Below are 25,576 nucleotides of genomic sequence, written 5' to 3'. Positions count from 1 at the left end.
AATCAGAGAAAAGTGAAGGTCCTTTCAGAAGCTGGTGGTAACATCACTGGGGAGATACTGCAAAATTAGTGGTAAATATATTTCGTTAAAAAGTTTAATTTTATAGATAAGATCTTAACAGAGAAGAGTTAGTTCAAATGATAGATGTAGATTATGTAACTACTAGTACTGGTGTTATTTTATTATATTAAAAAGACCCAAATTTTGATTAAATAATGAATTTTTTTTCCAAAATAACAAACATACATAAAGCAGATCCCTTTGGAAGGAGTTAAGATAATCTAACTTATTTTATGTATTTAACTTTATTAAAGCACATATTTATATTTGGAATGTTTATAACAAAAGTATATCAAATTAAATTTAAAAGTAAATACATTTTCTGAGAAGAAAAAACATTCAGTTGTTCACTATTCATATATCTTGATGGGTTTTATAAAGACATATGGGAAAAATCTGTGAGGGTGTTTTTGCTTTCATAAAAAAATAAGTAATGAACTACCTAGGTAAAAACTTACTTGAACATTCAGAATTTTGGAGAAAAAGAATCCCTCTGACATATTTTAACTAATTCATGCTTCAGCATGTGTACTGTTGACCAGAACATAAAATGAAGTACGGATTCTTTGGGGCTGTGATCTATACTATTCGTTGTCTTAAAGTTCAAATACTTCAGATGATGACCTCATTTAACTGTCATAAAGAATGTAAACAAAATAGGGACTTGGATTCTCTTTTTTAAAATTTATATTCCAAATCTCCTTATGTCTCAGGCATATTAGCATAACTTGTCTAAAGTCATAAAGAAAAATTGACAGAAAAATGCTTTGGATCACCATGTGTTTTCAATTGATGCTGGCAAAAACTAACCTAATGGAAGGCATTTGGTACAGGTTTATTTTTCTTTTGCAGTAACAGCAGGAACATGAAGCCATCACTCTTGGTGTTTACTGTGTATCTGCTATGGCTGAAAGATTGTCACTGTGCACCTACTTGGAAGGACAAAACTGATATGCATGGAAACCTGAAGGGTACGTTTGGTTTCTTTATCTTCTGCACGGTGTCCTGCTTGTATGTTTGCATGTCCTGCTGGCATTTACAGTGATTTACAGCAGAGAGATAACCATATTCATTACGGCCTTCTAGTTTCACGGTAAGATGTTCTCTAGGCACTTAAACCAAATAGACATGACGCCAAACATCTGGAATAAAAACAGAAAATTCCAGTCGAGTATCTGAGAACGTTCACATAATCCAGATGTTTGCTATCGCATAGATAAAACTTGCCAACTTTTGCACTGCATTTCTTGGTATCATCCAGATGTTTGGTGTCCTCTCAGCACAGTTTTAATTAACAGTGAAATTCTTTTCTAGCATTTGAAAAATTTAAACAATTAAAGTAATCTGTGCAGTTATTCTTGTGATAGTGAAAGAACGGGTTATAATGACATCAAATCTGGTCAGTCTACGCTCATTAACTTGTGACCTCTGCTTGACAATAAATGCTTTCGGGACTGAAGGCTTAGAAAAATAAATTTGTTAAAAATGTTGCTTTATGGTTGTCTATAATTAAATTTGGTAGCAAGAATAAGGTCCTTTGGAAGCCACATTGACTATTGCAAAGAGAGAATGACAATGAATTTCACATCCACTACCAGTTTATTAGAGGTATATAAAAGGGGCGCCTGGGCAGCTCAGACCTACCTTTGGCTCAGGTCAAGGTCCCATGGTCCTGAGATCTAGCCCTGCATCATGCTCTCTGCTCTGCTCTACAGGGAGCCCCTGCTTCTTCCTCTCCCTCTGCTTGCTGCTTCTGCTGCTTGTGCTCACTCTCGCTCGCTCTGTCAAATAAATAAATAAAATACTTTTTAAAAATTTATTTTTAAAAAAAGGTGCATAAGAGATTTCTGGTAGGTTATTAAAGAATCTTGCATTATGTGAGATACTTTCTAGGTTTTTTTGTTTGTTTGTTTGTTTGTTTTTACTTTCTAGGTTTGATGCCTCCTGGGAAGGCAATTGAAGCTGAAAGAAAGGGAAATTGTTCACTGTGTTTGAGGTTCCCAGTTGGGCATTTAATATAAATTGTCTGTGAAGAAAATTTGAATTTTTTCTAATATAAACACTTGAGTTTTAAGTGAACGAGAAAAAATGGATAAATGGAAACAGGCCCTGAGGAAAGGGACAAGAATGAGGTTAAATGAACTCTGACTTGTCTAGGGACTCAGAAGCGAGGAATAGAAGGTATTATCTATGTGGCAGCTGTGTCCATGTGGCAGCCAACAGCCAATTCATTGTGATCTGGTTTCAGGGTTTGATGCTGAAAAAGAACAGTGAAGTATTTAGGAGACATGAAAAATTGGTGAACTCTTTGTAATTCTGATACATTATAATTTGATCAAATCTCAAAGGAAAAAACTGCAACATATCTTTCAGGTTTTTCTGAGGCTGGAGACATAGATGTAGATGAAGAGGTGAAGAAAGCTTTGATTGGTATGAAGCAGATGAAAATCATGATGGAAAGAAGAGAGGAGGAACATACCAATCTGATGAAAACCCTGAAGAAATGCAAAGAAGAAAAGCAGGTACAGTAATTGAGAATAACACCTGTTCTTAAATACAGCTAGGTCATAAATACTGTATTTCTTAGTGCAATTGATAAATTACTTCTTTCCCCTAATAATGGATGGATTTTCTGGACAGAAACTCTTTTTTTTTTTTTTGGACAGCAACTCTTAGTGGAAGAAAAGTTTGAAGGAAATTTCAAATTTCTTCCAAGAACACAGTCCTAGCAGAGTAGACCTTTGCAAAGAACTCCAAATCCAGGAATTTGGAGGATTTGTCTCTATTGGGAAAGTGCTACTTTCTTAAAAAGACTTTATCCTTAGTCCCTTCTGACTTCAGATATTAACTCAAAACTGTTCCAGCAGTTTTTGGCTAGATCTGTAGTCTCTAAGGTTTTTGATCTCCCGTCCCTATTATTTTTTTTTAATTTTTTTTTTTTTTATGATAGTCACACAGAGAGAGAGAGAGAGAGAGAGAGAGGCAGAGACACAGGCAGAGGGAGAAGCAGGCTCCATGCACCGGGAGCCCGATGTGGGATTCGATCCCCGGTCTCCAGGATCGCGCCCTGGGCCAAAGGCAGGCGCCAAACCGCTGTGCCACCCAGGGATCCCTTCCGTCCCTATTATTAAAATTATTATTAGCGTTCACTCCTAAATCTAGGCACATTAATTTATTTATAAATTAGACACATGAATTGCTACCATTAATATCTCAAGGCATAAAATACATTTGGGGTGAGATTCAGCACTGGCCAGAGTGGATATTAAGTCCATATTTCAAATAATCTTCTGGATAGTATTTTGAAATTTTTTAGCCAATTACCAGATCTGATTAGATCATGGTTGGACTTTGTCATGTGACCAATAAAGAAAGAGCTTATCATGAAGAAGTATCAGCTCTGCCTTTTGCTTCTTGTTCACGTGACCCTAAATTATTCATATTTTTAAATCTTGAGTGTTAGGTTAGTTAAAACTAGATAATAAAATGATCATTTACCTGCTTCCTCTTAAACTAGCAATCAGCTCCAACGGAATAAAGAGAGAGGGAACCATGCTCCTGGATCATGGAGTACCCCACTTTCCCAGTGTCCTCCTGACCAGCTGGCAACATGCAGTGGTCTGACATAAGTACCACAAGACAGCACCAGTGTGTAGAAAATAGTACACCAGCCTAATCAATTTCTTTATTCAAATGCCTTTACTTGATAGCTGCAGTTCAAACTGTCTACCATACCAATGGGAAGTATGCAATACAGGTTGACTCTCGACAATGCAGGGGTGAGGCATGCTGACCTCCAGTCAAAAATCTGCATATAACTTTTGACTCACCCAAGACGGAATTACTAATAGTCTTATTGACAGAAGCCTTATCAATAATATAAACAGTAAAATAATAGATATTTTGTATGTTATATGTAATATATACTATATTCCCACAATAAAGAAAAAATATTAAGAATATCATAAAGAAGAGAAAATACACTTAAAGTACTGTCCTGTATTTATTTAAAAAATCCACATGTAAGTGGACTCATGCATTCAAACCCATGTTTTCAAGGGTCGATTACACATCCAAATGTCCATAAGAGGATGTTAAAAAGTGTTCATATGTTACAGTATGAAGTTTAATATGTTTCTAAATTATGAACATTACATGGCTCCTAGTTTAATACCGTTAACAATGAACATAACATTCAAAACAATTCAATTATTTTTTAAAAATTATTTTCCAACTTTACCCTTAAATCAAAGAAGAAATCAAAACTGTAGCAAAAATAATTTGGAAACACGTTAAATTTTAACATTGAAAGTAAATTACTTTTAAATTCTATTTTTAGGAAGGTGTAAATGTGCTAAATCACACATAACATATAATCTTAACCATTTTTATGTATTATAATTCAATAGTTGCTAAGTACCTACACACCACTGTGCAACCACTCCAGAATTCCTTCCATCTGGCAAAACTGAAACTCTATACTCATTGAACAACTCCCCACTTTTCCTCCCCCTACCATCAATTTTTTTTTTTTAAGATTTTATTTATTCATGAAGACACAGAGAGACAGAGAGGCAGGGACACAGGCAGAGGGAGAAGCAGGCTCCATGCAGGAAGCCTGATGCGGGACCTGACCCCAGAACCCCAGGATCACACCCAGAACCAAAGGCAGATGCCCAACCGCTGAGCCACCCAGGCGTCCCCAATTTTTAAATTAAAACATAAAAATAGAAGTTTTAATATTTCCCCCTACACCTATACCTATAGATATGTATACATTGAGGGCTCCCACAGCACAGACAGCTGCTGGAATTCTTTATTTCTGAGCACAGTGGCCTCTGGCCATCCCTCAAGGCTCTGGAGCAGGCCTGTGACAGGCTGACCCCCCCCAAAGCTATCCATGAGCCTGTCACCAAACTGGTTAATATTGTGTCCACACCTACCAGCCTTGTCACACGGGGTTCCTTTTCTTCTTCCTCCCTTTGGGCAGGGCAAGCAAAAGATTTAAGGAAACCAAAAATAGCTCCTCTGAGGAAAATGTGGAAGCCCTCCCCCCAGGCTAGATTCCTCCCTGGTAGGCTTGTGAGCTGGCCCCTGGGAATAATGATGCTAGATATCATTTACAGGCCCTTTATAAAACCCAATATCACACAAAATCCTTCCAACATCTGTGTAAACCATTAATGTCACTTTACAGCTAAGGAAACTGAGGCTCATGATGTTGGTGACCGTGCTAACCCGGCACTGTAATGAATGACTGGGGACTAAGTCAGCTGGCAGTGCTGTGTCTCTGGGACCCAATGACTGTTTTTCTCTCTTTCCCCAGCCTCCCTACAAGCCAAGGGTGTAAAACTATGAAAAGAATGCTCTAGTTAGGGGTGGGTCAAGCAAGCAAATGTCGATTTCAGTTCTGGCCCCAGGAATCCCAAGAACTAGTTACAATTTTTTTTCTTAAAAACTTTCTTTTTTTTTTTTTTTCTTAAAAACTTTCTTATTGGGACACCCAGGTGGCTCAGTGGTAGAGCATCCATCTGCCTTCGGCTCAGGTCCCAAGGTCCTGGGAGCGGGTCCCACATCGGGCTCACCACAGGGAGCCTGCTTCTCCCTCTGCCTATGTCTCTGCCTCTCTCTGTGTGCCTCATGAATAAATAAATAAAATCTTTTTTAAAAAGCCTTCTTATTATATAAAAATTCATTGACATACTCTTAAAGTCTGGACACTCAAAAAGTCCATTTAAAAATGGAAAAACTTGTTTAACTCTGAGCCTCCCTAAAATTACTTTAAACTGAGGACAAATTATGACTTAGCAAATATGAGACTGGTGCCCCTGTCTCCCTACTACAGAGCACCACCTATGTCCTCAGGTGAGCCAGTGTCATTAGGGACTCCTCTGCAGCCCCTCCCTAGTAATATTTAGTGAGAGTATCTGAAACGAATCAGACGTAGGAAACTCCAGGGTGGCTTAAAGTGATTTGACCCTCACACCAAGTTTATATGGGACTTTGATAAACTGTAAACTACAGGAATAATCAGTGGGCGGGACATTTAGGAGAAACGGAAGGAATGGGCAGGGCTTTCCTAAACCAGAGATCTTCCTCCATGACATTTCATTACCGAAGCTTGTAACATGTGATTTGGTAATTGGTTTTTGCTGTGCTCTTGGAGGTGATTGGAAAGAAATCAGATAATCAAACACTAGGTGACTTGCTTGCTTATCTCAATACAAATCCTTAAGTAGTAAAGCCTATTGCTATTCCTATTTGCTAAGGAAGATACTGAGGCTCAGAGATGTTAAGTAATTTGCCCAAAGGTACACAGCTAGTGTAGTTTGGAATTGGAAATATTGGGGTTTCGGTTTATGGTCACAATGAACAGGATATTTAAAATGAGGACTGACTGAGGAAGTGTGGGAAGTATTGTTTCCTGCTGTGGTAGGGTAACTTTCTTGAGAAGATGTAGGAACCCAAAATCGTTCTGCAATGACCAAGGAGGTAAGAAAATCCTCAAAAGATTCTCAGTGGCCAAGTGGTTCTTTGGGCTTAATATGCCAGGGAAGGGTGATTTCTTTTTCTCTTCCATTAGGTAAAAATGCACACTAAATCAGTTTTAAGTACAGAAATTTTGCTCCCTCATGTGATTTTCACCTAAGGGAGTCACTGTTAGCTTGAGACTATTTTATGGAGGAATCTGTTATACACCATCATTCCCCTGCACTAGGTCTCCAGCTTAGAGGGAGCCAGTCTTTAAAATTCCACACTTGCAAGGAGGCCAGGGGTTTAGGCAGGGGTGCTGGTCTTGAGAGAAGGTCCTGGAGTAGAGTTGAGGTTCTCAGGGACAGCTGTCTCTTATCACCCGGAGTGGAACCTGGACATTACAGCAAATCACCAGGAGAGGGAGTACTTGGAATACAGATGAGAAAAAAAAACCCCTCCCCCCCCCACCCTCCACCCCCGCCCCCATCTTCAACCTCACTGCCAACACAGCATTTCTGCAATTAGAGTGTAATTTGCTAGGCAGATATGATTAGATACAAGAATTGCACTTCCTTGCAATGTTTAAGCACATACAAAAATTAAAGGCAGCATAAATAAAGGAAATAAATTTCTAAGCTTTTTTTTTTTTTTTTTTTTTTTTTTTAATATCAGTTGCGGAGAGGAGGTTGGTTTATTTATTTATTTATTTTTTAATTTTTATTTATTTATTTATGATAGTCACAGAGAGAGAGAGAGGCAGAGACACAGGCGGAGGGAGAAGCAGGCTCCATGCACCGGGAGCCCGATGTGGGACTCGATCCCGGGTCTCCAGGATCGCGCCCTGGGCCAAAGACAGGCGCCAAACCGCTGCGCCACCCAGGGATCCCAATTTCTAAGCTTTATAAGCCTTAAAGCCTACTTTCCACATCTTCCAAGAACTAGATGTGAAAGGCAAGTAAACAAGTAAATTATTGTTGTCCTCCAGAGTGGGGACCATGTCATGGTTCACCCACATCTAGTGTAATATCTATCCCATAACAAGTACCCAATAAATAAATAAATTTGTTGAATGGACAAATGAATAGATGGGTAAGATTTGCAGGGTTTTTTTTTTAAGATTTTATTTATTTATTCATGAGAGATACATAGAGAGAGAAGCAGAGACACAGGCAGAGGGAGAAGCAGGCTCCATTCAGGGAGCCCGACGTGAGACTCGATCCCGGGACTCCAGGATCACACCCTGGGCCGAAGGCAGGCGCCAAACCGCTGAACCACCCAGGGATCCCCTGCAGTTTTGAGTAGGGATCAATCAGTGCCGTTTTCTTAAACAGAAAGGTTGATTCAAGTAGATTTGTCAGCAGCTAGGGGCCAGAAGAAAGAATGAAGGAGTACATCAGAATATGCCTATTTTCTAAAGGGTGAAATCAGCTACGGTGATTCTACACACAGAATTAAGCAACAGAATAAGGTGTTTGTGTCTATTTTTTAATTAGGAAGCCCTGAAACTCATGAATGAAGTTCAGGAACATCTGGAAAAAGAAGAAAGTCTATGCCAGGTGTCTTTGACAGATTCCTGGGATGAATGCAAGTCCTGCCTGGAGAGTAACTGCATGAGATTTCACACAACCTGCCAACCTAGTTGGTCCTCTATGAAAAATACGGTAAGGGAAAAACAGAGTTCAAGGTTTCAGAATTCTTAAGGTACTTAGGCCAGCTTGATTTTTAAAAATTAATTTATTTCATTATTTAGAATAGAGATGCCTGACCGGATATTGGCCTTTTGGAATCTAGAATCTAACATTCATGCTTGCTTATGTATGAACCACCTCTGTACATTCAATTTATAAGATAAAACAGCCATTTGGTGTTTGTCTCTCCCTTTAATGATACTATATGTATCTCTCTTAGAAACACTCTGAATCTTTCTGCCTCTTGTTATTTATGAATATGTTCCCACTAGATTGTAAGCTCTTTGAGGGCAGGAACCATAAGTTATCTGTCTTCAATGAAGCATTGTAGGTATCTAATAAATGCTGAGTTGCATTCTGAATAATAGTATTATAGTCTCTGATTTTAACCTGCTTTAATTTTTTCCCTGGAGGCCAAAGATTTGAAGAAATTCTATGATTCCCGAATCTCTCCTTTGATAGGTTTGCCCTCTTACGGCAACACACACATGTGTACACATTCATGTCCTCTTTAGCCATATCTGTGCATGTCTAATAGGACTGGCATGTTTTCTTTTTTGTTCCCTTTGGCTACCATCTGGGCAGAGGGAATCGCAGAGGGTGGTGACCTGAATAGGATGAGCTCTGCCCCATAAAAGGCTCTTATTGTATTGGCCTGAATTTCTCGTCCCTTCAAGACATGAGCTGAATATGAAATCCAGTGAAATTTCCCTCTCCATATCAGAGCATGATCTAATTAGAGTATGTTCCTGGCTTGGCAGTGCCATACCCAATTAAAGAGGGAGCAACCCCTAGGACAATTCATTTGCCAAGTTAATTTGCCTCCACTGTTAATTGCATCTGTTCTATTTTTATAGCCACTGTCACTCTCCAAAATACCAGAATCCAGTGAATGAGCACTGACTGGAAGTCAGGAGATTTGGAAACCATTCCTGTCTCTGCCAGTTGTATGACTTTATAAAAATTTCTTGGGACTTTAAAGTTTGTTTTTATGCATCGATTCTGGTAATAAAAGCTGGCAGAGAGACGGGCAGACAAACTACCCAGATTACTTTTTGAGGAAGGCACGAGTAATCTAAGAATTCTTGGAGAATTCTTTGAATAGCACTGGGATGCTACATCTGTGATGTTTGATAGTTGGTATGCTCCATAACATTCAACGTGGCCACATCATTACCATAGAAGGGCAGCTGTGTTCTTGCACAAACTTAGGTACCATATAGATGTAGAGCACGGTATGATTGCTGAAAAATACTCTCCCATGGAGTGTAAAATTCTGCAATCACAGCTTCATTTCTTTGACTATAGCCAAGGACGGTGTTGATCACTACTAATATGTAATCATCCCTAAGTAACCTATTTAACTCTATCAGGTATCTATAATTCAGTGTGAATGTGTTTACCTTTTCCTTTCTATGGACTAATTTATGAGACAAGAAAGAGGAGAACATAAAGGCACTAACGATGTTCCACTGAATGAAACAAACCAAAAATGAAAAAACAAACAAACAAAACAACAACAACAACAAAACCCACAAAGAACCCTAAGCCCTAAGACAGAAGTGAAAGACAAGAGCTTTCTTTACAGTTTTGGGGCAACCAGTACCATACCTTTAACCATGGCATGTCAACTACTGCCTGTACATCAGGCTGTGGCTTGTCAACAATATTAAAAATATGGCCTTTTTAGGTATTTGGTAGGCATGTAAAAACAAGGAAGAATTTCAGATCAAAGTTAAAGGTACAAGAATGTTAATAAATTATCTTAAAATGAGTCATCTTTTCCTAGCTTGCCCAGAATTGTTTTTGATTTACAACGACCACTGTAAGTTGACTTTAAAATTTACAATAAGAAATTATCCATGTCAATTATCCTTCCCTTTAAAAATAATACAATAAAATTGATTTTTTTTAAAAAAAAAAGAAATGGTCCAGAAAGAAAATGAATTTCTTATTCCATTTTTATCCTCTACCCTGCAGGTCGAACAGTTTTTCAGGAATATATATCAATACCTGTTTCCTTTTGATGAGGATAATGAAAAAGATCTCCCTGTCGGTGAAAAGTTCATTGAGGAGGATGCACAAGTAGCTCAAATAGAGAATGTGTTCAGCCAGCTGACTGTGGATGTGAGATTTCTCTTTAACAGAAGTCTTAATGTCTTCAAACAGATGCAGCAAGAATTTGACCAGACTTTTCAATCATATTTTATGTCAGATACAGACTTAATGCAGCCTAACTTTCTTCCAGCTTTATCTAAAGAGCCAAGGAAAAAAGAAGATCCTGTGCAAAGTTGGGATATTCCCAGCTTCTTCCAGCTGTTTTATAATTTCAGTCTCTCTATTTATCACAGTATCAGCACAACAATCACCAAGACGCTGAATGCAATAGAGGATTTACCAAAACAAGACAATGGCAAGTATTAAAAGATGATCTTTACTTAGATGTGAATACTAAGGTCAAGCTTTGTTTACCTTTAGAAATAGTAGACATTTCTAAGTCATTGTACAATGTTTCTAAGAGTGACAACTTATGGATAATCAAAGTTGCAGAGCCTCTTAGAGAAAACTTTGAAGTCACCCAAACACCATCCCTCCTCCATCATTGTCAAGAGCCCTGTGGGGCAGTTCTCTCTTTTTAAAGCAAATTTTCAAAGCTGAGAAACAAAATGCGTGAGAAGTTAAAAAAACTGGTTGCCTCCTTTATTAAAACTCTTGTAGGTATGCTCAGCTCTATTCTGCTTGAACACCACATGGTTTCCTTAAAAATCAGTCTTGACTCCTCAACTCCCAGTGTGGGTAGGAGTCAAGTATCAAATATTAACGAGGTCACGTTTAGTGTCCTCCACAGCCAACCCACCCACCCACCGCATCACTGCCATAATCCCTAAAATTGTAACATTTATGCACAAAACCACAGAAGATGTTCACAAACTCAACTACAGAAATCAGAATGTTTGTAAAGGATAAGAATTCCCTTCTACCAATACCAAACATGCCCCAAGATATTCCATGTTGCAAACAATGGAGATACCTTCCTTGGCCTTCTGTAGAGTGGCTGGAACACAGCATCTCAGAAATGAGAGTTGCTGCGTGGGCTAAGGTAGGATCTACATTTCCTTAGACTTAATCTTACAGACCACAAGCCCATGTGAAAGGAGTGAAAGAACACTCCTCTCTGACATGAAAAATAATGTGGGCTCCTAGAAATCCTGCGGTTTGTAACAACATGGATGAACCTGGAGGGCATTCTACTAACTAAAGAAATCTACACACAGAAGGACAAAGACTCTATAGTACTACTTATATGAGGAATCTAAACTAGTCCAAGTCATGGAAGCAGAGTGCAGAATGGGGTTGCTGGGAGCTGAGTAGAGGGGTAAATGGGGAGATGTTGGTCAGAGATACGTACAAAGCTTCTGTTATTCAAGATGAATAAGTCCAACTTTGCTGGACTTTGCTGGACTAGTGCCTATTGTTAAAAATACTGTACTGTATACTTAAAAATTTCCCAAGAGAGTAGATCTTATGTTAAACATTCTTAATAATGACAATGATAATGATAAATAAGAAGGCAGGAGAACATTTTTGGAAGTGATGGATAGGTTTATGGCATAGATTGTGCTGATGGTTTCATAGGCTTATCCTTCTCTCCAAATTCTCTAAGTTGTATATATTATTTATGCACAGCTTTTTGTATGTAGAAAGAAATGGGCTCCTTCTAGATATTTTCCAATTATATCAGCAGTATAATTGGCAACATCTGAATCAAATTCTCAAAATTACCATGACATTGCATCACTGGTCTCTATGTAGAAGGGGCCTACCTCACGGTACCAGAAGCTAAAGCCAAAAAACAACGGCTGACATCCTTCCCGTCCCATTGTTCCATGAGCAGGGAACTGCCATCATTCCTGGAATCATTTTTGGGTTCTATTTCAGGGTCTGGAGGACTTTTCTTGTAAGTCAAGTGTTTTTTCTAGTATTCTATTCTGAGGTTCCAAATTCATCAATCTTCAGGAAAAGCATCAATGCAGTAGACTAAATATATCAATGCTGGGGTGATATTAAATAATTTTTGCCTGAATTTTTAAATAGATGTCAACTGTTTGGGGATAATATTCAGAATGTGTTCATTGGAACAAAATAGTGCCCTCCCCCCATCTTTCACACTGTACACAACCTCACATGTGGGTTGTTACATTCAAATGTGCACAGGAGTATATAGTGATCCGTTGATTTTGAAATCTAAATAACTTCCTAATCACTGCAACTCCCTCCCACCCCACCGACTAAGAATGTAGGTTTCCACAACCTCTGCCCGAGCTCCCTCCCCATTCTCACACCCCAGCACCAGCCCCAGCTCAGCTGGCCCTCTGCACAACTTCCACCTTGTGTGTTACACTCTTATACCCTCCTTCCTCTGCTGTCCCTCCCCTAAGCAGACAGTGCACAGCTAGCTCAACGGGTGAGACATTTTCTTCTCAGATGAGCACATGTGGCTTATTTATCAAGAATAGTCAGGCAGGGGTTATAGGGCATTTGCAAGTGAGTTCCATCACTTTTCTGGACAGGTGGTAGGTGAGTAATAAACCTAATCCTCCTGGAAAATCTGCCTAATGAGAAGATATTTTGAGCTTTGCCCCTGGGTAGACAGAATAATAGCTGCCCAAAAGCATCTACACCCTAATCCTCAGGATCTGTGACTCTGTTGTGTTACACAGGAAGGGGAAAGTAAGATTGTAGATGGTGTTGAGGTTGCTTGTCAGTTGACCTTAATATGGGGAGATTATTCTGAATTATCCACGTGGCCACAAGGGATCTCAAAAGTAGAAGAGGGAGGCAGAATAGAATCTATGGAGATGGTAACATGAAAAGTACTCGACCTTTCTTTGTAAAGGAAGGGAGTCAGGAGCCAAGGACTATAGTTGAAATTGGAAAGGCAAGGAAATGGATTCTCCCTTAGAGCCCCCAGAAAAAGAAAAAGAAAAAAAAATCCCTGCTGACCTTGATTTTAGGCCAGTGAGACCCATTTCAGACTTCTGACTTCCAGAACCAGATCATTTGCATTGTTTCAAGCCATTAAAATTTGTGGTAATCTGTTGCAATGGCAACAGGAAACTAATACAAGCCTCTTGTCAGCTACAATGGCCAACAATGACCAAGCGAGCACTGTGTATCTGACAACATTCGTGGATGGGCTTTAGTTATCATGATTGTGCTAAGAACTAAAATTAGAAAAACACCTAAAATTGAATAATGAGTATCATTAAAAGAAAAGAGGCACCATTAAAAAATCTGAAACATTAGGGTGTCTGGGTAGTTCATTGCTTAAGTGCCCAATTCTTGATCTCAGCTCAGGTCTTGATCTCAGAGGTGTGAGTTCAAGCCCCATGTTGAGCCCCACAAAGGGTGTGGAGCCTACTTAGAAAAAAAAAAGTCTGAAATATTTTGTTTTTTAATATTTTTATTTGAGTGTGGTTTCATTTTAGACTTCATATGGGAGAATTTCTTTCCTACTTTGATCTTCCTAAACCTCAGTTCCTGAATCTGTTGAAAAACAATAAAATAGCTCTTGCAGCTGCCTCACGTGCCTTATAAATGACTGGATAGGATAGATAAGATTGTGTTCAATAAAACTGTGTGGTGTAGTAGCTTAATGCAGTGCCAGATGCTGGGAGATATGAGTTCTAATCCTACTTTAGAGAACATTTGCTGACTTTAATTTCCCCTTTGAGTGGAGTGGGGAGACGGAGGGAGAGTAGATGATTGATAGGAGGGATGGCACCAGAAGTAGCTGCCTAGAAGGGCTGGAGGCTCTGTGATGGGTTACTACCAGATGCCATGGCACAGGAGAAAGAATTGGTATCCTATGGATCTGTAATTTGCCATCCCTTATCTATATACCAGATATTAATGTAGATGCTGGGAATGAAACAATGAATATCACACAGCCCCTGACTTTTAGGAGCTCAGTCCAGAAAAAGGAAAACAGATTATTGGACAATTATATTACCATATTATAAGTGAAATGACAAAAGAAGTTAAGAATGGCGTGATTCAAGTGACAAGAGCAAATCCCTTCCCTCAGTGAGGGGAATCTAACAGAGAAGACAAGAAAGCAAACAGTACATAAAGCAGAGGCAAGCTCTACAGCAGAACTCCTCACAGGGGTTCTGTGGGGGTGACAAGGGACGCTACCAATTCTACAGGGGACAGTTCAGAAAGGCAGGTGGGAGGAAAAGACGTTCTATTCAACAAAAAGAGATGGTTGCCTTACACACCACATGATCTAGCCAATGCTTCAGGTTTTTAACTGACAGGCTTCACAATTCATCTCAAAATGACACGTTTCATTTTAAAATGTTGATGATTAAATATAAGAGAAAATCATCAGGTTGTAAATTAATAGTAAATGTTTCCTAATGTGAAACAGTTGAGAACGGTCAATTTTATGTTAGATTTTTTTTTCACATCATCATTTTCATATGAATTATTAATTCCTCCAGAAAAAGGAAAAAGTTTTCTCAAAAGTTGATCAACTTTAGATATTTTCCTAAATCTTTGACCCATCATTCATAACATCATATATATGTAATGCAAAAGGAACAGCTTAGAAACAGACGTTCCCAGTACTTTGAAACTCCAATATACTTCCCAATTATAGCTTTAAAAAATTAAAACAATTATAATAAAATGTTTTAAATAGAAATTGAAAGAGAAAAGTTCCCTATTATCTACAGGTTAATCCACTGACATCAGAAATAACAATAGCGGTTCCGGCATCGAGTCCCACATGGGGCTCCGTGCATGGGGCCTGTTTCTCCCTCTGCCTGTGTCTCTGCCTCTTTCTCTCTGTGTCTCTCATGAATAAATAAATAAAATCTTTATATATATTTAAATATATTTATATATAATATATAATGTAATATATTATATATATATGTGATCCAAAATGTGATTGTTGGATCAAAGAATATATGCAATGTTTAATAGATGTCAAATTGTCCTAGCAAATGGCTGCAACAATATGCCTGCCTATGGCTGAATACAGAAAGACTTTGAAAGAACTTTCAAAAGAAAAATAAATGACATCATGTCCGCACCTTTAAAATGCAGACTCTAATGAGATTAATGTGTAAACACTATGTTACCTGCAGATTCTAACCATGGAAGCCTGAGTTCAAAGATATTGCCTGTGCAGCACAGAGGACCGTACGGAGAATTTGGCCAGAATTTGTCAGAATGTTTCCAGTTTCATGCCAGATGCCAAAAATGTCAGGATTACCTGTGGGAAGGTAAATAATTATTATTTTCCAGTGTCTCAATAGCATTCTGGTCAGAGGTCAAAATTGCACTTTTACAAGCATCATGGGTTCATTTACTTTCCTTAGAGCACTTTTTTGCCAGCTTATTCCCATCTCGGGTGCTCAGTGTAGGTATGTAAACTTTTATTATTCCAAAGGTCAACTTGCCTTTTCCCTAATTTAAAATTCCCTCATTGTTCCTGTGAAATTTTTTATGGTTAAAGACCAAGAAACACTCATGTGTGCAAAAAAGAAGTAGGAGCAAATTAGGATACTCCTTCCTTCTCACTGCAAGGAGAAAGAAAGCCCACCATGGAAGCAGTCTTCCTATTGTATAAACAAATTGTTAGCCAAGTGAGCTTTTTTTCCTTTTAGTGGCATTAACTCTTTCCAGTTGGTGAGTTAACTAGTAATTAAATATGTAAAGTGGCTCCTCCTCAGAAACCACATAGCCTTTCCCCACCAGATCCGACCAAGAGTGGTGAGAAATCCTGGTCTCCTCTGGCCCTTCTCTGTCCTCCCGGCCTCTCCTCATCTCTTCTCCCTACCCCTAACTAAAGTCACTCCTCCCACATGCCAGGGCTGCCCCCTCACATATTTTCTTAAAAAGCCAAACCATAATTTTGATTCCTATGCTTCTTCTTCTTAACTCAGTAAAGCCCTGAAGGAAGGAGAAGCTAAAAACCAAGAAGGTTGAATATAAACTGGACCTTATTTCTCTTGCATTGCTAATTAAGTGACTCTGCACCTCTGTTTCATCACATGGAGAATGGGAATAATATATCTATGTATACAGGTGTTTTGCAGATTAAAGTATCTACCGGGACACCTGGATGGCTCAGCTATTGAGCATCTGCCTTTGACTCAGGGCGTGATCCAGATCTGGGATCAAGTCCCACATAGGGCTCCTGCAGAGAGCCTCTGCCTGTGTCTCTACCTCTTTCTCTCTGTGTCTCTCATGAAAAAATAAATGAAATCTTTAAAAAAATAAATAAATCTACCATACTAATGATTTTCATTATTCAAGTTTTTGCTTTTTAAGTCATAGTTACAAGGTTACATACAGAAACAGAAGTTGTTTGGGTTTTTTTTTTTTTTAAGATTTTATTTATTCATGAGACACAGAAGGAGAAAGGGAAGCAGAGACAGAGGAAGAAGCAGGCCCCTCATGGAGTGGGGAGCAAGACTTGATCCCAGGACCCTGAGATCACAACCTGAGCCGAAGGCAGACACTTGACTGACTGAGCCACCCACATGTCCCTAGAAGTTTTTATAACAGAAAAATATGCACAAATACACTAATCACTTACAAAAATAGTCCCACTCAAACATCCCATCTGTGTATCATTTACTTCCTTTCATCCATTTGAAAGCTTTGATGAATAATCTCTCCCTGACTGTCATAAAATCATACAGAAGATGCAGAGAGGGAATTGGAAGAAAGTGGTCAAGAGGTACAAGCTTTCAGTTATAAATAGGTGAAAGGCAGGTAACAATATACAACATGATTGTAGTTAATACTGCTGTGTGATTTATAGGAAAGTTGGTAAGAAGATCTTGAGAGGTCTCATCACAAGGAGAAATTTTGTTTCCTTTTTGTTTTATGTATATGGCATGATGGATGTTAACTAAATCTATTCCAATAGTTATTTTACAATATATGTAAATCACATCATACTGTATACTTTAATCTTATACAGTGATATATGCAATTATTGCTCAATAAAACTGGAAAAAATATGGAAGAAATCAGATAATATAGTACAATTGCCTCAGATAATCAATATACTTCAGACAATGCATCAGATACGCAGAGTGGATAACACAGAATACATGCAATGTGAATTGGCTGCTGCATAGATAAAACATCAAGTAAAGAATGCTCTATTGCACTCCCATACACCTTAAAAACTGATTATAAAATGCGTTTTGTATAATGGTATAAAGGATAAAAGAAAAAAACCCCACATGCCTACAACCTGGATTAAGAAGCCCTTTGTGTCCCTTCCAGAGCACATCCTCTTGATGCCCTCAAAAAGGAAACTGCTATTCTGATATTAGTGTTTATTATTTTTTTGCTTTTCTTTATCCTGTTGTCACATGTATGTATATAACACACACACAACATACATAGCAACATTTTACATGTTTTTAATTTTATATTGTCAAAGTATAATTTTTAAGTTTAAAACTATGACTCGGGGATCCCTGGGTGGCGCAGCGGTTTAGCGCCTGCCTTTGGCCCGGGGCGCGATCCTGGAGACCCGGGATCAAATCCCATGTCAGGCTCCCGGTGCATGGAGCCTGCTTCTTCTCCCTCTGCCTATGTCTCTGCCTCTCTCTCTCTCTCTCTCTGTGTGACTATCATAAATAAATAAAAAATTTAAAAAAAATAATAAAACTATGACTCATACAAATATAAAATGAGCACATGTCAAGATTAATTTATCCTATTAATGAGGGAATCAGCAAAGTGTTAAAGCTGTTTCAAAGGAGTACAGGAGGGACACCTGCATGGCTCAGCAGTTGAGCACCTGCCTTTGGCCCAGGGCATGATCCCAGAGTCCCAGGATTGAGTCCCGGGTCAGGCTCCCTGCATGGAGCCTGCTTCTACCTCTGCCTGTGTCTCTGCCTCTCTCTCTCTGTGTCTCTCATGAATAAATAAATAAAATCTTAAAAAAAAAAAAAAAAAAACAGGGATCCCTGGGTGGCGTAGCGGTTTGGCGCCTGCCTTTGGCCTGGGGCGCGATCCTGGAGACCCGGGATCGAGTCCCACATCGGGCTTCCGGTGCATGGAGCCTGCTTCTCCCTCTGCCTGTGTCTCTGCCTTTCTCTCTCTCTGTGTGACTATCATAAAAAAAAAAAAAAAAAAAAAAAAAAAAAAAACCCACAAAGGAGTACAGGAGAGACTGAGGTATTTATAGTCAAAGATAAAACATTGAAGTCAGATTGCAAAATTAAATATAAAACTAGTTACTGTTCTAATGAGCAATAAAACTAAGTTTTGCAGTGATGTTTTCTATTAGACCAAAATAATTTATATCTCTACTGGACAAAAAACATTTGTAGCTTTTCAATTTAAGATGTTCATTTAAGTACATAGAAGTACATGGAATCTGGCCCTGAGCAACAGTAAACAGTAAATCCAACAAAAGATGATCTCCCTAGAGAATCAGAGTCTTTATTTAGTCTTGTAACCTTGAAAAGAATGTAGTCATTCTTCTGCCTTATTTCCAAATTTTGGATAATTTTTCTTAACAATAGAAATATTATTGCTTATGTATTCTTTGGCAACTTGGCTTGTCACAGTTGAGCTTGTGAGATTTAGCCATTTGACTACGTGTTCTAATTCATTAATTCACTGCTATTTGTGTAGGCATATCACAACTTACCATTCTCCTTAAGTGTATTTAAGTTGCTTCCATGTTTTGCTCTTATACTCAATTCTTCTACATTTTGCTTTGTCTCTTCAATCAACATTTGATTCATTCTTTGTTCTAAAATGAAGCACATTGTTACAATTATAGATATAAGATCTTCTATATCTTAATTTTATGTTTGATAACTATTTTCCAAGACGTCATAAATCTTTTTGTTTTCCCACTAGTTACCATACATTTTTGGCCCTGATTTTAAACAGATCTACTGTGACTCTTTTCCTCTTTTCCCATATAAATTACTGGCAATGGATATATACTCCCAAATTTATAATAGTAGTTTTCCTTATGAGAGGACAGAGAGAAGTTTTGATGTGGAGGGGCCACAGTGGGGGCTTCATCTGTTTAGGTCATATTTCATTTCTTAATATAAGGGGAAGGCATATGGGATTTTACCAAGGAACTTCTGTCTCCTGCCCATTTTGTTATATGAGACCATATAATTATTAATTAAACTAGATCTCTCTTTTTTTTTAAGATTATTTATTTATTTATTCATGAGAGACACACAGAGAGAGAGAGGCAGAGACACAGGCAGAGGGAGAAGCAGGCTCCTCGCAGGGAGTCTGACGTGTGACCCAATCCCAGGTCCCCAGGATCACGCCCTGGGTGGAAGGCAGGCTCCAAACCGCTGAGCCACCCAGGCGACCCAAACTAGATCTCTTTTGAAAGTGATATGGGTATATGAATAATTACTTAAAAACAATAGGCATAAACTGGGAAATCTCATAGGCAGAAGGGGACATATATATAGCAGATTAGAACAAAATAACCACAATAATTTACGGTTTCTTCCATCGAGATATTTTATTTTATATTTTATATTTATTGTTTTTATTTTTCTAGTCATGAATTTGGGCTTGGCCATGGGTCTGTCCTTACTAAATGAGATAGTGGCAAATGTGACCAAACTGCAGGCTTGACATGTGCTTGTAAATTAAAGCTTGTTTTGGGGCACCTGGGTGGCTCAGTCCCTTAAGCATCTGCCTTTGGTTCAGGTCGTGATCCCAGGGTTCTGGGATTGAGCCCCGTGGTGGGCTCCCTGCTCAGTGGGGAGTCTGCTTCTGCCCCTCCCCCCCGCCCCACGATTCAATCTCTTTCTCTCTCTCTCTCTCAAATAAAATCCTAAAGATCTACTAACTCCTAAGATCCTAAAGATTTTATTTATTTGAGAAAGAGACAGACAGGCAGAGAGAGGTTGAGAGCATAAGCAGGAAAACAGCAGGCAGAGAGAGAGAGGGAGAGAGAGAAGCAGGTTCCCTGCTGAGCATGGAACCCAATGTGGGACCCGATCCCAGGATCTTGGGATCATGATCTGAGCGGAAGGAGACGTTTAACTGACTGAGCCACCAAAGCGCCCCTCAAAATGTTATCTTGAATCACTTTTCCAACGTATGTTACTGCAAATTTGTTTACTTTTTTAAAAGATTTATTCATTTTAAGAGAGAGAGAAAGAGAGAGCAGGTGCCAGCAAGTGAGTAGGGGGAGGGACAGCAGTAGAGAACCTTTGAAGCAGACTCCCCACCAATCAAGAAGCCTGACGCGGGGCTCGATCCCACAACCCATGAGATCATGACCTGAGCTAAAACCAAGAGTTGAATGTTCAAACGACTGAGCCACCCAGGCGTCCCAAATTTGTCTACTTCTAAGTACCAGGGTCTCCCTCTCCTGAAGATCCCAAAACGATTTCTGAAAATGTATGCGGTTCCAGGGAATCCTGTGTTATAATCTTAAGCATCAAAAAGAAACCAATAAACTGAAGGTAAGACCTCAGATGAGGCAGTCACCCAGCTCTGGCTAGCGGATCCTCTCCTGCCCCTATTTTCCTAAAGGCAAGGCTTTTTGATAAACGGTAAAAGACACAGTTTAAAGAGTCTGTGGTCTTTTTCCACAACAACAACCTCTTATGACCCTAAATGCCCTACCACACAGACACTTCCATAGCTTTCAGATAATCTTTCCACAGGATCAAGATGCTCATCAGCACAGCTATGTAAATTCCTATAATCCTGGTTCAGTTCAGATGGCTGTTGTGCAACACAGCACAGAGCTGCAGAATCATTGTGCCTGGTAAGCACAGGGGTCTATTTCTCTGTGCTGTGTCAACTGCAGCTTGCATGGAGGCCCTCCTGCACCTCTCAGGGTGATGCAGCTTCCACGCTATAGAGCAAACCCAGTTCTGCCGTCAGGGGAAAGGACACAGGATAAATCCTGAACTGTTTCATAGGCTTCCTCCAGAAGTGAGACACATCACCTTGAAGATTGCCACAGTCCACTTCAAGGTGGTGGAGAAGCACAATCTCCCATGTGTCCTGGTCAGAATGTCAGTGAGTAGCCCTGATGACCCTTCAGAAACACTACAGAAAGGAGGAAAAGAAAAAGGAACATTTGCTAAATCTCCAGGGTGTGCCTGACCTGAAGCAGGCACTTCACTGTGTAATTTCATTTACCCCTGTTTTACCTAATTGAAAATTCACTCAAGGTCCAAAAGCTGGAAATGGAAAGTTTAAGGGCTGGGATTTACACCCACACCACCCAACCCCAAATTTCAGGGGCATTTTTCTTTACCATGTTGTCTTCTTCTTTGCTAGACTGTCCCGATGTACCTGAACTACACACAAAAGTAGATGAGGCCCTCGAATTGGTCAACATATCCCATCAGCAATATGCCCAGGTTCTCCAGATGACCCAGCATCACCTGGAGGACACCACATATCTGATGGAGAAGATGAGAGAGGAATTTGGCTGGGTGGCTGACCTGGCAAACCAGGCCTCAGGAGCTGAGAACATCTTTGATTCCACAAAGGTAAGGGAGAGACCCAAGAACCGATATGGAGATTACATGTGCATACTATGATTTTTTTTTCTGTTAATTCACTTCTTAAGCACTCTGCATTTGAAAACAAGCTGTGGGAGGATATTCATATTTCCATCATGATTGTATTGAGGCTGACTTGATATAATGTAGTGCATGTCCTTAGAAACAAGAAACTCTATAAAGAAAACCAATTTAAAATGCAAAATATTTTCTAATCCAGACATGGCCAATTCTGCTTAGAGCTACAGGGATGCACTTAACTGATTCCAGTAATCTTGAAGAAATCTGACAATGTACTTTTTAAGTGAGGAGACTTCCAGGTGAAGCAACAGTTCAAATGCTGACACTGGTACTTAGCAGCGCAGCAAGTTTGGGAATGTTCTGGAACCTTTCTAGATCTCAGTTTTTCTACTTGAAAAATGGAGATAAGAATAAGATACCTTAAAACAGAGGACTGTAAAGCAATTAGTATAGATTCTTTATCCAGAGCAAGAACTTTGTAAATTACAGCTCTCAATAGCTTTTCAACATTGAGAATTAAACATATTTGTATACTAATATTCACATCAAAACATATTGCCATCTTAAATTGCGCTTGTACTGTGTCTCCTACATTCAGGCAATTAACTCCTGTGGCATAGAATAAAACAGTGACTGAATTTCTCTTCTGACCAACTGCTCCAACCCCCACTCCCACAACACGCATACCATTAATATACAAATACACCAGGCTAGTGACTCCTGATGAGGTTAGTTACTGACCGGTTCCTAAAAAGAGCTGGATGCAAAAATCACTGGGCAGAGCAACTGAAGAAGCAATATTTTATGCAGCATGTAAAGTCAGAGCCTTAACCCAGAGATCCTTTCGCCAGCTTTCACTGGTGCTGCTGCTAACTGCTCATCCGGCCCCTAAACTTTCTCCAAAGGATTGCCCAAGGGGCCACTTAAGAGCTCCCTGCAGCTGCAAGCCAGAGATCACCTGAAGCCATATTCTAGATTAGCTTCTTCCTCTTGTCTGTTGCTTGCCTCATTTCCCAGAAAAATTTCACCTGAAACCACCCTTAATCTATCACTTGCATCAGTCCCAGGCTCTGCTTCCAGGGAATCTAACCTAAAACATTCTGTGTCCTACTATTTCTGTCTCTTTCAGACTGCAAAGTTGTGGTTGTGTGGCTCAAGACAGGTTAGAGAGTCACAACCAGCACATTGAACAAACAAAAACAGAATAGGGCAGACTAGAAGAGAAAATATTAGACTGCGTTGTGTTTAACAAATCATATGCATATATCATGGAACTTTCATTTCCATTGTGTGTGTGTAAATACGTGTGTATACATATATGTAAGATGTGTGTTTTTGAGTAGTGATGCAAAACATCACAAACGGTTCTGACAACCACTCTCCCATCTCAGCTGATTCTGATTCATTTACTTCATTAGATAGATCATACCCAAGGAGAGTAAAATAATTCAGTATAATTGATCATCCTCACAAATACAGACTTTCAGCTAATGAGGAAAAGGTCTTGTCTTGAAGAATAAAATTTGAAGAAAAGTTTGAGCAGCGCTTTCAGTCTTTAAAAAGTTACAGCCAAGAGTTCATTGCTTTCAGCAGCAGCAGCATTTTCCATTCTATGCTTCAGTTGGCTTCTATTCCAGTATCTCTGGGTAATGCTAACAGACTTACCTGAAATTCTTTATATTGATAACAAAGGCAGTTCTACCTAAGAATCTCCATATAAAATAAGATTATGGTTTTCAAGGATACATTGTTCTAATAATCATTGTCACTGAAGAGCACTTACTATGTGTCAGGCAATTTTTTTAAGACTTTTTTCCATACATCAGATCCTTTAATGCTCTCAATGATCCTACTGGTATTGTTTTTTCACATATTTCAGATGAGGCACACAGAAGTTAAATAACTTGTCTGAGGTCACACAGCTAGGAAGCAGCAGAACCGTAATTCAAAACCAAGTAGAACTTCTCCAGAATTGCTGGACGTAACCACTTTGCCAAACTACCTGTAAATGTTATTTTTCTCAAAACAGCTCTTACTTTATCATGTAACAGAAAGTGCAAAGCCATAAAACAGCAAGTACCGAAGAGGAATGCACAAATCCCAGCAGGTGAAAAAAGTGATGCCCCTCAGGTTGTAGTTACACGGTGTTAGTTTTATCATTATTTATTAAACTAGACAAAAATGCTTTGTGCAGTTTCCATGTGGGTTATAGTCACCAGAAGGAAAAGGGGGGAAATCATGTTAGCTATTCCTTTACAAACTGGAATTAAGAAGTTCTCAGTTTTTATTTGGCTTCTTAATATTTTGTTTTAGTTTTTTTTAGGATAAGGGGGTTATTCGAAAACATTTTCAAAATAGTTCTCTTAAGGTTACATCAACTTGCATGTCAGTACAGTTTCATTTAAGTTATTGAAATCGAAGTATATGTACTTGAGAATTCATGAAGAGTAACCGCCGTGACTTTCAGACAGTTGGTTCTCACAGAAACCACACATGCAACCATAAATTGTAAATTTCCTAGGAACACTCAGTATAAAACTTGGTGTGTCACATTAATATTTGTGACAGTGTCAGTTGTGCTCACCAAACATTCCATCTGTTCATTCCTATTTTCTAGCTCCTCTTGCTGTTAAGTGATGCCATGTGGCAAGTTCTGGCCTCGTGAACCAAACTGACAAAGGTTATTTCTAGACTTAGATGAAGGGCCTGTGTGTGCTCTCTCTGTCTCTGCCATGGGCACAAAGAAAGCCAGGTGTTCCTCATGCTACAGGCATGAGATGACATGCCATTGTCAACCAGGGTCCTGAGGGGTGGAGGCTGGACAGAGTCCCTGAAATGGACATGAAATATATGGGAGAAAGAAATGTTTGCCGTGTGAAGCCATTGGGTTGTTGGGGTTACTGTGTTACCTCAGCACAGCCTAGCCTAGCCTGACTAATGTGCTATTAAATTAATCCTGAATGTGCACTGGGGTTTAGTAATCATTTACTGTGTAATCCTTTTTCTTAGATGCTTCCAAACATACATGAAGGGAATTTTTCCAAACAAGATGAAACGATGATAGACTTAAACATTCTGTCTTCCCCCAACTTCACACTCAAGATCCCTCTTGAAGAAAGTGCTGAGACTTCTAACTTCATTAGCTACATGCTAGAGAAAGCTGTGCAGCATTTTAAGAAACACTTTAAAACTTGGTAAGCAGAGTCACTGGTTAGACATGCCTTGTAGATAGGAATAGTCGATTCATAAAAGGAAAAGACAACAAAACCAGTTTTAAATACCTAGAAAATAGGGATGCCTGGCTGGCTCAATGGGAAGAGCATCTGACTCTTGATTTCAGGGTCATGAGTTCAGGCCCCTTTTTGGGGATGGAGCCAACTTAAAAAAAAAAAAATACGTGGAAATATGTTCAACCTCATTAATAATCAAAGACATAAAAATGAAGACAAGATAGCAGTGTGTGCCTCTCAAATGTGTAAACTTTAAAAAATACAGGGACGCCTGGTGGCTCAGTGGTTGAGTGTCTACCTTTGGCTCAAGTCATGATCCCAGGGTCCTGGGAACAAGTCCCACGTTGGGCTCCCCTCAGGAAGCCTCCTTCTCCCTCTGCCTCTCTCAGTGTCTCTCATGAATAAACAATAAAATCTAAAAAATATATATATATAAAAAATTATGATAGGAATGTGATGAAAGGGGAATTCTTATATGTTATTGGCAGGAACACAAACTGTTTTTGAAAATAGCTTTTTAAAAATATAATTTATTTATTCATGA

General features: G+C 39.1%; 1 protein-coding gene across 1 annotated transcript; it reads left to right on the top strand.

Annotated features, from left to right (window-relative positions):
- Positions 1-925: 925 nt before the first annotated feature.
- On the top strand, positions 926-25,000 carry CLUL1 (clusterin like 1). The gene is made up of 7 exons (XM_041744070.1): positions 926-1,031; positions 2,434-2,582; positions 8,028-8,195; positions 10,203-10,635; positions 15,380-15,517; positions 21,555-21,769; positions 24,812-25,000. Exons 1-7 carry the CDS (start codon positions 926-928, stop codon positions 24,998-25,000), a joined length of 1,398 nt encoding a protein of 465 aa, XP_041600004.1.
- Positions 25,001-25,576: the final 576 nt, after the last annotated feature.

The sequence above is a fragment of the Vulpes lagopus genome, chromosome 1 (genome assembly GCF_018345385.1).
Source record: "Vulpes lagopus strain Blue_001 chromosome 1, ASM1834538v1, whole genome shotgun sequence".
NCBI lineage: Eukaryota > Metazoa > Chordata > Mammalia > Carnivora > Canidae > Vulpes > Vulpes lagopus.
The sequence above is the reverse complement of the archived record's forward strand: the minus strand, read 5'-3'. Positions and strand labels throughout refer to the sequence as shown.

What these genes read in the sequence shown, in the direction of transcription:
- CLUL1 (XM_041744070.1), top strand. Translation starts at nt 926, where the DNA reads ATGAAGCCATCACTCTTGGTGTTTACTGTGTATCTGCTATGGCTGAAA. An exon ending in TTTACCAAAACAAGACAATG is followed by an intron (nt 10,636 to 15,379) that starts GCAAGTATTAAA and finishes TGTTACCTGCAG; the next exon opens with ATTCTAACCATGGAAGCCTG. An exon ending in ACATCTTTGATTCCACAAAG is followed by an intron (nt 21,770 to 24,811) that starts GTAAGGGAGAGA and finishes CCTTTTTCTTAG; the next exon opens with ATGCTTCCAAACATACATGA.